General features: G+C 38.6%; 1 protein-coding gene across 2 annotated transcripts in view; it reads right to left on the reverse strand.

The window, feature by feature from the left end:
• Positions 1-12,937, reverse strand: part of LOC127633544 (retinoic acid receptor alpha-A) — a 324,627-nt gene that overhangs the window by 159,872 nt on the left and 151,818 nt on the right. For both annotated transcript variants that reach the window (XM_052112718.1, XM_052112719.1), the window contains exon 3: positions 5,808-6,338. In XM_052112718.1, coding sequence (XP_051968678.1) covers positions 5,808-5,955 — 148 coding nt within the window. In that variant the 5' untranslated portion in view covers positions 5,956-6,338. The remainder of the gene's footprint in view (positions 1-5,807; positions 6,339-12,937) is intronic.

The raw sequence follows: 12,937 nt of genomic DNA on the forward strand, positions 1-12,937 counted from the left end.
AACAACAAAATCTTGTGCTTTTTTAAAATAAAGAAAATAAAAAGGGTCTCTGTGTTCACAAGCATATTTCAGAAATATGAACTGAAACTCCGCAAATACTTATCACACAAACATGAATCATAAGTCTAAAGAAAGCTTAAAATGTCTATTTTAAATAAAACAATTCAAATTTAAAACAAATATTCTCCTGCAATGTAATCTGTATGAAACAAAGCGATGTATGGTTTTCCTGGCTCAGCTTCATTATAGGTAATGTGATCACACCCACCAGCAGAGTGCGCCATTCATACGCTAATGTGCTGAGAAGATCAAGGGAAATGGTGAACGCCCCCGACTGCGAGATTTAATGTAAACACAACACAACTCAACTTTTCTGTGTGTTTGTAAACTCCTGGATGTAAGGATGAGTTAACATTTTCCTCAGAAGAAGAGCAGGACTCTGATGAACTTTTGTATTTTGAAGAGAGACTTGATCCAGCCGAGGATACAATTTCAGACGAGTAAGTCATTGAGTTTTAATTAGTTGACATGCTATTTTATATAAACATGTACATATTTTACTAGAGGGACTGTTTCCAGACTTGCCAGTGTCACGATTCCCTTGTTGTCTGCCCTGTGTTTCACTAGTCTTTGTCAAAAACTACAACTCCCATGATTCCCGGCCCTCATCACTCTGTCATTGTTCGCACCTGATTGTCGTTTGTGATCATCCTGTGTCTGTGTATTTAAACCCTGTTTGTTCCCCGTTCCTTGTCGATCGTTGACTGTGAATGTTTCTACTGTTTTGAATGTTTCAGATGTTTTGTATCCTGATGTTTACTCTGTTCCCTGTCTAGCCGTGTTCATCCTGCCGTGTTTTTCCAGCCCGTGTTCCTTCAATGTTCTCATGTTTTAGTTTCAGTTTTCCCATCGTGGATGTTTCTTTTGTTCCTGTTTGTTTGTTTGTTTTCACTTTGTTTTCAATAAAACCCGCATTTAGATCCCCACTCCTCGTCTGCCCTCGTCTACATTCGTAACAGCCAGACAGGATTCAGAGTATTGACATTTGAAATATGTCCTAATAAGCAAGTTTTAGTTACATTTAAATGCTGTTTCGGATAAAGCAGGTATTTCAATTGTATGCTGTATGATATAAATATGATGTGTAATATGATATAAAAAATAATATGAATGTTTAGAATATATTTTAACGTGTTTATGCTGCCTCAATATCATCATCAAAGCTTGTGCTTGCAAATATGTGTTCAGGTTAAATGAGTAAAATGCACTTTAAATATGCCCATATTAGAAAATCAGCATATTATAATGATTTCTGAAGGATCATGTGACACTGAAGACTGCAGTAATGTTGCTGAAAATTCAGTTTTGATAACGAATTGCATTTTACAATATATTCAAATAGAAAACTGTTCTTTTAAATTGTAAAATGAGTTCACACAATGTTGTTTCTTGGATCAAATAAATGCAGTCTTGGTGAACAGAAGAGACTTCTTTTAACGGTAGTGTAGGTCTAAAATTAAGTAAAGTCTTTATGTAAAGAAAATGTATAGTCAGATTACTTCTTTTAACTTAAAACTTGATTTTGATCATTAAGTCTCCTCACGTTCATTCTCTTTATGTCACATTGCTCATTGATGGGCCCAGGGGAGGGGTCTTTGTGTCCTCAGGTGTGAATCACATAAATATTCATGATCATTCTCGCCTCCTTGCATATGACCTTTCTAACACTAAAATTGTCTTACAAAAGTTCAATTACTATATTGTTTTGTATGAATGAGTGATCAGGATGGTTTTCACATCATTTTTTAGCAAAAACTCTAGAGCTACAAGATCCAGTTCTCAAAAGTCTTGTGGACAAATGTTTAGTATGTGTTATATGGCCTTATTTCAGTGACTTAACGTTTCAGTTTTTCCAAAAACCATGCATAAACATTATTTTCTCAAAAATACAAACATGTACATACATGTTGCTCACATATTATTGTAGCCCAGTTTGTGTTGAATACAGTGTTATCAGACTTTAGCCATTAATATGTTTTTAAGCAGCTGAAAAAAAGCACAAATGTCAAGGCATGTCAAAACTTCTCCCTCAGACCCCAAAGGGTTAATAAAACTTTTATAGAATTCTATTTCGATCTTTATAGTTCCATGTCTTTGTCTACCGATAAGGATATTAGCAACTTTGTAGAGCAATTAGAAATTCCTAAATTGAGATTATTTTTCTATTGTTAGGGGAACCTTGCAAGGCTGTCCACTCTTCCCTTTATTGTTCTGGAACCATTAGCAGATGCAATAAGAAAAGAGCTTGATTTTCCAGGTGTAGCATTGTTGCAGATAGTGCAGTGCATAACTTCTACTCTTGGCAGATGATATATTATTATTTGTCTGCGACCCTAGTAGATTTATGCCAAGTCTCTGTAAAATTATTAATTCCTTCTCCAACTTTTCAGGATACAGGGTGAATTGGTCTAAATCAGAAGCTCTTGCTCTGATAGCATATTGCCCTGCCACAGCTTTCAAACCTGGTGCCTTTCAATGGCCCAAGCAAGATATTAAGTAGAGACATTTTATTTCCAGCATATTTGAGAAATTTAGTTATATTTAGTTAATTTTGACCCATTAGTGAAAAGGTTCTCGTGTGATGTTGATAGGCGGGCTTCACTACATTTGTTTATGGCTGACAGAGTCCCTCCCTGCAATCTCACCATTGCAAAGTCTTTCTATCAAACTGCCTGGAGATATTTCAAACTTACATTCAGTATGGACTAAGGTTTCCTGTTTGTTCAATTTGGATTTTTAAATGTTTTCTCAAGCATATGGCTGAACCCTGAATGGAGTATTAAGAAATACCCCATTTGCCGGAAAGAATGGATTGAAAGAGGAGTTGTTACACTTGGTGATCTTTATGAAAACAGACCTTAGAAATCATTTTAAAATATAACAGCAATTTGGGATTTCTAGGTATACCTTTTTCAGGTATATACAGTGCCATTTATTTGTTCTGTTTTCTGTGTCAGAAGACAGCCCCCTAAAGCTGCAGACACCCTCTGTATGGTGCTCACAGCCTTTGGAAGTGGGCATGAAGTTTCAATTTCATGAGAAGTTTCAGTGTATTATTCCGTGTTGATGCAGAGTCTTGGTGATTGGGCCTTAACAGCTCTTAAGAGGTTATAGGAAAGAGATTTTAACTTGATTTTGGCAGATGGGGAGTGGGAATGAATACATTTTTATTTTTTTATCTATGTCTAGGGATGCAAGGGTACAACTTGTTCAGTTTAAGATTTTGCATATTTTCTGCTTGACTCTCTCGAGATTGTTTAGGCTTGGTTTAAAATACACACCTACCTGCTGGCAATGTCAGTTGGAGAATGGAGATATAGCCCTGCTCGTGGTTCTGCACTATGATTCAATAATTCTGGGCAAGAGAATTTTATCTGTGAGGTTTTAGATACTCAAATTAAATTTTGCCCCAGACTATGTATATTTGGTGATGGGGTGTTATTAAACTAGGTTACAAATATACTATAAACTGGTTCCAAACCAGCATAATTACTGACAGACAAATAATTCTTAGAGGATGGAAGTCAATTGGCACTCCCTCATTTCAAGAATGGTTCACTGAATTGGGCAGGGTGGCGGTATTTGAAATTGCACATTGGAAGCGTTTGATAAGAAATTAGAGTATTTGTCCTTTCTGGAAGGCTCTCATTGAGTACCATGTGGAGAGAAACAAAATTATGGTAATAATTGTGGATTCTGTTCTTTGCGGAATTCTTTATTTTCTCTTTGTATGTTGATTTTATACTTTTATTTTGTAAAAAAATTTAATAAAATAAAAATATTGTTTGTTTGTTTATATGTGTGCGGGGGGGTAATTGGGGTTAAATTTGATTGCTGCAACTGGCATCAACTTCTCAATATTCATAAACCATCAAGACTATGTGTATGTGTGTGTGTGTATCATGTAGTGTTTGCTTTGGTGTGGAGTCTGCGCTAAACCACCCACATGGACCCCATTTCATCAGGGACCACCGGGGCTGAGTAGAACCACTTGGACCACTAACACACACAAAGACACTCACACAGACACCTTAAAATGACCACATTCACCACTTCCACCTCACTATTTACACACAATACTCCAGCCAAAAACACCATACAACACGTGGGGACTTCCATTGATTTCTCTTGTTTTTATAGTAAGCTCATGATATTTTCTCTCCTGTACATAATCCTAACACTCACACATATCTTACACCTTTTTTTACATTTCTAAGGCATTATTTACTATGTTAAGTAAGGCATTTTCTTCACAAGGACAACTGTGATACCCACAATGTAGGTGAATACTAGTTTACTATCCTTGTGACCAGACAATGTAGGCAAAACCTGATCCCTGACCCCTGATCAGAAGTTTTGTTCTCCCTCCCCAGATCTGTTTTCCCTGAAGAGAAGGACTATATACATTTTAAAGGTGTATATCTGCTATAAAGTTTATTTAGTCAACTTTTAGGAGTCCAATAGCATCCAGACAAACTCAAAGCTAACCAATATGAACTAAAAACCACAAAACTTACATTTTGATTCCATGAGTCTTTAAGTTAGTAGTGTCCCTATTTTTAATGACCACCTCCTCAAAACAGTACTACATGTAATAGTTATTAGTTGTAGTAGTAGCTAATAATAGAGTGAGTGAATGTGTGAAAGGGAAAGTGTCATAGTATGCGTACAGGAAGCGTTTGCATCCTGCACTCTGACTCTGTGCTGTTTACATAGAGGAAATGTTTGTTCTGTGAAAGGGAAGGAAACTCCTCTTTTAGTACTGTACACAAGCACACGCACACGCACACATCACAGCTTTGACATGGGGGCCTCGCTTGAAAGAGGAAGTGATTCTTATCGCAATTCTGTTTCTCGTGAAGAGTCATCACTAACAGACTCGTTCAGTAATTCACACCGTTCAGATGATTCAAACTCAAGTTCAGACCCTCACGCCACATTCACAGTATTCACACCAGCTTGAGTCTCTCTCAGCATCGACACATTAGAGTTTATGCTGCATCAGAGAACGTTGCCAATCCAGTGGTTTTAACAGAGATGGTACGTTTTGCAAATGTGATGTTCCGTCATGCAACCTAAAGTTGAAAACATTTTAACATGCATCAACGTACTGACATAGGCATGCAGGGTCCAGTGTGCTTTCAGAAATCCAATTCACCATATTCCTGCTTGATTACAAACTGGTCCGGCTTTTACCACACTCTTCAAACAACTTGCTCTTGCAAAATGCTCTATTGGAGCTGTCTCCAGTGTCACGGCTCTCTGGAATACTCGCTTCTGATTGGTCAATGTCAACTGCTTCACTGTGTGATCTCTACAAGTAAGTTAATAAAATAACCAAACTCAAATCAATGTTTCATATGCATTTATCTATTTATTGGCAATAGTCTTGTAATAAGCTGATAATGAGCAGTCAGATGTTCATTAATTAGAAAATAAACACCAACAGAACTGCGACACAAACCGGAGGTGGATGTCAGCAGTTCAGTCTTGTATCTTTGTCTTTCTGTCCAATTTTAAATACTTATTTGTTTCAAATGAAAGTTTGTAATGTTGTGATTCACATTGGAGATGTAGAGCATTCTACTGTAGGCAACAGACAAAGCAGCTCATTAGGTTTTGAAACAGAGCCATTCTGAAATGTGATTCAAACCCTTTCTAATGTGATACAGGTTTGCAACTCCAGCCAAACGAAACAATCAAACTCAATCAATCACATGCTCTTTAAATAAGAGGGTAGTACTCACTGGCTGGTGAAGGCGTGCTGTATCTGCTGAAGGGTAGGGTTGGCAGCGAGGGCGGAGACAGCCCCCCCAACATGTGCGGGAAGAAATATGAGTAGTGGGCCATAGGGAAGCCACTGAGGTGCGGGCCGGGGTTGTCCTTACCAGACATGGCCGCCACTAGAGTCCACCCACAGTCACACAGAAGTGTCAAAAATAACACTAAACAAAGATGCTTCAGATGGATTATTCCACCATTCGGGCGTCTAGTGGAGATTGAGGATGTGAGTTGGTGTGTTAACGGTTATTCCATGTAATGCTGATTGATGATGTCTTGAGAAATGGAGAGTCCAGATGGATGAACGGAGTGACTCCTTTGCTGCTGAGGTGTTTTCTGTTGGGTTGAGTGTTGATGATGAGTATTGTGAAAGCTGATGCCGTTCGAAGCTGTTGTGTTTGTTTCCAGAAGGAATGTCCTAAGAAGATTCAAATCCGTTTTAATGGAATTTGTGTTTTTCAAACAATGTACTCCACTTTTGTTTTGCTTCATAACTCCTACAGATAAAAGAGAGAGGGGGGATTTGACAGAAAAATGGTATAAGTTACATTAATATATATGTTCTTAATAGACACTTTTAGTGGCGTACAGATGTGATAAGTCTCATAAAATGTCTCATTTCTATTCATTTGAATCAGTGGGGGTGATTCACTGGGAGTGTATCAGTGGGAATGAATAAGTGTGAGTGAATTGTTGTGTGAAGTAAACTCAGATGACATGAGTGGTAAGTCACATGTTGCAATGACACTGTAAGAAAGGACAGTTCTTTCCAGTTCACTGTATCACTTCATAAGAATGATTACACCAATTTTTCCTCACACAGTACATGTCCAAAGGGCACTAATAATCTGTTTGCTGAAAAAAACCTTCTCAATACCGCTCAAAACACCAAAGGCCTGTCACTTTAGGGGAATGTTTGTAAAACGAACAGCAATGTGTTTGTCTGAACACAGCTCATACAGTATACTGTATATGGTTGCCAGTGAGTGTGAGAGAGGAATTTCATCAATCTGAGAGGATTTTATAGTCATTTTATTGATTTATTGATCTTTTTAGTTGTTGTTGTGATCACACACTCACTGGCAACCATACATGTGCTGTATTCAGACCAACACAATGCTCTACATTTTAAAGACACTCTCCAAAAATATTGACAGACCTACAGCGTTTTGAGCAGTACTGAGTGGAATTCTTCCACACCAATGGACATGTACATATGAGTGTGTGTGTGTTTGTTTGTTTGTGTAATTGTGTGTAAGAACAATATATATAAATCAACATTTGCTGGAAAAGGCCCCCCAAGTAAATGTAATCTTAATAATACATAATAATTCAAATAATTATATATACAGTATATACGTATAAACTCACCGTCCACTTTATGAGGTACACCTGTACATCTACATATTCATGCAATTATCTAATCAGTCAATCGTGTGGCAGCAGTGCAATGTATAAAATCATGCAGATACGGGTCAGGAGCTTCAGTAAATGTTCACATCAACCATCAGAATGGGGATAAATGTGATCTCAGTGATTTGAAGCGTGGCATGATTGTTGGTGCCAGATGGGCTGGTTTGAGTATTTCTGTAACTGCTGAATTTTCACACACACAACAGTATCTAGAATTTACTAGGTGCCAAAAACAAAAATAATCCAGTGATTGGAAGTTCTGAAGACAAACTAGACTGGTTCGAGCTGACAGAAACACTACGGTAACTCAGATGATCCCTCTGTACAATTGTGAGCAGAATAGAATATCAGAATGCACAACATGACTAACTTTGAGGCGGATGATCTACAACAGCAGAAGACCATGTCGGGTTCCACTTCTGTCAGACAAGAACAGAAAGTCTGCCGTGGGCCTACCATTTGTGTACCTCAGCAGAAATCTGTTGTAGCCCATCTGCCTCATGGTTCGACATGTTGTACATTCTCAGAAGTTATTCTGCTCACCACAATTGTACAGAGCGGTTATCTGAGTTCCCGTAGCTTTTCTGTCAGCTATAACCAGTCTGACCATTCTCTGTTGACCTCTCATCAACAAGATGTTTCCATCCACAGAACTGATGCTCACCTTATGTTTTTGTTTTTGGCACCATTTAAATTCTAGAGACTGTTGTGTGTGAAAATCCCAGAAATACTCAAACACATCTGACACTAACAATCATGCCACGGTTGAAATCACTGAGATTAGGGGTTGGTAATATTAACACACAGGAAGTGCAAATGTAGGCCAGTGGAACCCTGATGCTCTGCCAAGATCTTCAACATATATTTGTACACACACACACACACCCTTTAGGCATTACTTATGTCAGATGAGAAGGACCTCTTGACATTTGTGTCTCTATTAGAAAGGTCACCCTTTAATTACATGAAATGTCAGTGTCCATGCATCTGCAGAATTACACCCGACATGATCTGTGATGTGTGTGTCTGCTGCCTGAGGGGGTGACTGGGGCTCAAGGGACAATCTATGGATTGATACATTAGCGAGCCTTGTTTAAAATCTGTCTCTGTAATTTTGAATTAATTTGTCTTTGAATTCAGCAGCATTGAACTGAATCCGCTCCAGAAAGATGTCAGCATCTGTTGACTGAATTCACCAGCTCCAGAAAGTATTTTGTAGTTCTGGACTCATTTCAGCAGCTTCAAATATCAAATATTCGAAAGTTATTTCTGCATTGTGATTGTTTAGCATCGAGTTGAATAAAAGATGTTGTGGTCTCAAGGAATGTTATCTTAAATGTGTGAGTGGTCACAGGTTCAGAACATTTTCTCTAGATTTTTTTAAACTTTCTTTTCAATTAACCAATTGAAATTGCAACTCAAAGTCAGCAGATACATATTATTAACAGGGACACATTTGGCTGCATTTTATATTGTTATATTACTAGAACAGAGAGTGCAGCATGTATAAGCAAAGAAGAGTTGGTGTGCGAGGGTCCAAAAATATGATATTAATAGTATTTTAAAATGCATAATAATAATAATTGTGTAGCACTCAAATATCATGCAATAATGTTATATACTTTATGAACTAGTGATTCACTTCATTAAGATTGTTGAGTTTCAGTTACACAGTTTAAGGAATTTACACTCACACCAAATTTTTTATCTGATGAATGTGGTATTCACACACACACACACACACACACATGCACACTCACACACACACTCACACAAACACACACACACACGCATACACGCACACTCACACACACGCGCACGCGCACACACACACACATGTTAATCTTATATGTAGGTCAGTTTGACTAATAATGTCTTTGTTTCTCTTGGTGTCTCCGTCATCATTCTTTGAAACACTTTATTGAAACAGTGAAATGTCAAACAGGGTTTAAAAAATGGCTTTCAGCTGTCTGTATACACAATGACACACAGGGATTTTGCCCCGGACTTTTGTGTTGTCTTACAGATCACATATTGTACTAATTTGAAAAGGTCAGTGTTTGTGATAGAGGTGGGAAATGTAATCACACACACACACACACACACACACACACACACACACACACACACACACACACACACACACACACACACACACACACACACACACACACAGTTGGGTTTCCATGTTTTATGGGGACTTTCCATAGACATAATGGTTTTTATACTGTACAAACTTTATATTCTATCCCCTAAACCTAACCCTACCCCTAAACCTAACCCTCACAGAAAACATTCTGCATTTTTACATTTTCAAAAAACATAATTTAGTATGATTTATAAGCTGTTTTCCTCATGGGGACCGACAAAATGTCCCCACAAGGTCAAAAATTTCGGGTTTTACTATCCTTATGGGGACATTTGGTCCCCACAAAGTGATAAATACACACACACACACACACACACACACACAGACACAGACAGACACAGACACACACACAGACACACACACACACACACACACACACACACACACACAGGGGTACATATAAGAGATCATCAGTGTTCTGTCAGTGTGTGTGTGTGTGTGTGTGAGGGAGAGAGTAAATGAGGGTGTGTTAAAACACGTCGGGTTGGCGTGGCTATTGACACAGCTGGCGGAGTGGAAAATATGACTTAAAATGAAATCTTAGGAAATCTGTGAGGTGGAAAGGGGGAGAGAAAAGAGGATAAAGCGAACAAAGATAAAGTAGAAACTCTATCTCTTTCTTTTAAACACACACGCACTATAATTGCCTCTGAATTACACTTCCACCAGAAATTAATAATTGAAACCATCATTCACTTTGCAAACTCTAATTCGGACACTAATGGCTAACTACATTTGACATTTTCCTGAGAAAATGTGAGTTTTGCTTGCACCTGCAAAAGTCGCCATGACAATGCAATTATGTGTAGTTAATAACTGACTTATACTAAGTGAAAAAAGCCCCCCCTTACATCTCTATTATTCTCTGGTCTCTAGATGGTTTAGGTCCCTCCTTTATTGTACATCTTTGGGTTTGTATAATTCATCTATTTTTATTGTCCACCAGGCACAGATTGTAAGTTTGATCTCATAGAAAAGTAATAGCCCCCATCGCCTCAACTCAACAATCTGCATTATTTGAGATATAAGTCATGTCTGCAGAAAAAAATATGCAGGGCAAGTAACTCACCAAAGTGTAATATTTAGTGTTCAAATCACTAACACTAAGTATGAGCAATATTAATAGGGATATTTGCCTCACCAAAAAAGAACAGACCAAATCAACATGTCCTTTGATAACTGAGGGTAGTGATATATTTAGTGCTATGATCTTGTTCTATATGCTCAAACTCCTTCACATACACATCTGTATACACATATCACATACTGCAAATACTCTTGTAGTCTCCAGTCATTCAGATCAAATTGAGATGTTGATTTCAATATATCCACATCATTTTCCTTCCTCATTATGCACCAGTCCCTCCTGCAGTAAAGCATTCTCACAACATGATGCTGCCACTACTATGATTCACGTTTGGGATGGTGTTCTTTGGCTTGCAAGCCTCACCCTTTTTCCTCCAAACATAATGATGGTCATTATGGCAAAAAAGTAAAGTTTTTGTTTCCTCAGACCAGAGGAAATTTCTCCAAAAGGTAAAATCTTTATCTCCATGTGCACTTGCAAACTGTAATCTGTCTTTTTATGGCAGTTTTGGAGCAGTGGCTTCTTCCTTGCTGAGCAGCCTTTCAGATTATGTCAATATAGGACTCCTTTTACTGTGGATATAGATACTTGTCAAACTGTATCCTCCAGCATCTTCACAAGGTCCTCTGCTGTTATTCTAGGATTGATTTGCACCAAACTACATTCATCTCTAGGAGACAGAAAGGTCTTGGCTGATTTATTTTGATTTTACCATGATGTCAAGCAAAGAGGCACTGAGTTTGCATTTAGACCTTAAAATACATCCACAGGTACACCTCCAATTCAGTACACCTCATATCAGAAGCTAATTGGCTTATTGTCTAAAGGCTTGACATCATTTTCTGGAATTATGGAATATGAAAGCTGTTAAAAGGCACAGTTAATTTAGTGTATGTAAATTTCTGACACACTGGAATTGTGATAAAATCAATTAAAAGTGAAACAAGCTGTCTGTAAACAATTGTTGGAAAAATTGCCCATGCCATGCACAAAGTAGATGTCCTAAACGACTTGCCAAAATATAGTTTGATAATATGAAATCTGTGGAGTGGTTAAAATTATTTTTAATGACTTCAACCTAAGTGTATGAAACTTCTGACATCAACTGCAATACAGCAGCACTGGATAATTCAGCAGCTCTGGACATAATTCAGCAGCACTGGAGAGAATTCAGCAGCTCTGGATATAATTCAGCAGCACTGGATATAATTCAGCAGATCTGTACATAATTCAGCAGCACTGGACAGAATTCAGCAGCACTGGAGAGAATTTAGCAACTCTGGAAAGAATTCAGCAGCACTGGAGAGAATTCAGCAGCTCTGGATATAATTCAGCAGCACTGGATATAATTCAGCAGCTCTGTACATAATTCAGCAGCACTGGACAGAATTCAGCAGCACTGGAGAGAATTTAGCAACTCTGGAAAGAATTCAGCAGCACTGGAGAGAATTCAGCAGCACTGGAGAGAATTCAGCAGCACTGGACAGAATTCAGCAGCTCTGGAGACAATTCAGCAGCACTGGACAGAATTCAGCAGCTCTGGAGTGAATTCAGCAGCTCTGGACAGAATTCATCAGCATTGGCATAATTCAGTAGCAATGGACAGAATTCGGCAGCACTGGAGAGAATTCAGCAGCTCTGGAGAGAATTCAGCAGCTCTCGAGAGAATTCAGCAGCTCCGGACAAAATTCAGCAGCTCTGGAGAGAATTCAGCAGCACTGGAGCGAATTCAGCAGCTCTGGAGAGAATTCATCAGCATTGGCATAATTCAGTAGCAATGGACAGAATTCAGCAACACTAGACTGAATTCAGCAGCACTGGACAGAATTCAACAGCTCTGGACAGAATTCAGCAGCACTGGACAGAATTCAGCAGCTCTGGAGAGAATTCAGCAGCTCCGGACAAAATTCAGCAGCTCTGGAGAGAATAAAGCAGCACTGGAGCGAATTCAGCAGCTCTGGACAGAATTCATCAGCATTGGCATAATTCAGTAGCAATGGACAGAATTCAGCAACACTAGACTGAATTCAGCAGCACTGGACAGAATTCAACAGCTCTGGACAGAATTCAGCAGCACTGGACAGAATTCAGCAGCTCTGGAGAGAATTCAGCAGCTCTCGAGAGAATTCAGCCGCTCCGGACAAAATTCAGCAACTCTGGAGAGAATTCAGCAGCACTGGAGCGAATTCAGCAGCTCTGGACAGAATTCATCAGCATTGGCATAATTCAGTAGCAATGGACAGAATTCAGCAACACTAGACTGAATTCAGCAGCTGCAATGTATTTAAGTACAGGAACACACCAATTAGGCATAGGCATGCACAACTGAATATAAAAGCAAAATTTGCACAACAACCTATTGTAACAACTTTTAGATGGTCTAGGGGAGAAGAGGTGTTCTGTTTCTGTCTGGAAGTGATAAAGATGATGTTTTTCAGCTGAGGAAG

The sequence above is a fragment of the Xyrauchen texanus genome, chromosome 40 (genome assembly GCF_025860055.1).
Source record: "Xyrauchen texanus isolate HMW12.3.18 chromosome 40, RBS_HiC_50CHRs, whole genome shotgun sequence".
NCBI classification, from domain to species: domain Eukaryota; kingdom Metazoa; phylum Chordata; class Actinopteri; order Cypriniformes; family Catostomidae; genus Xyrauchen; species Xyrauchen texanus.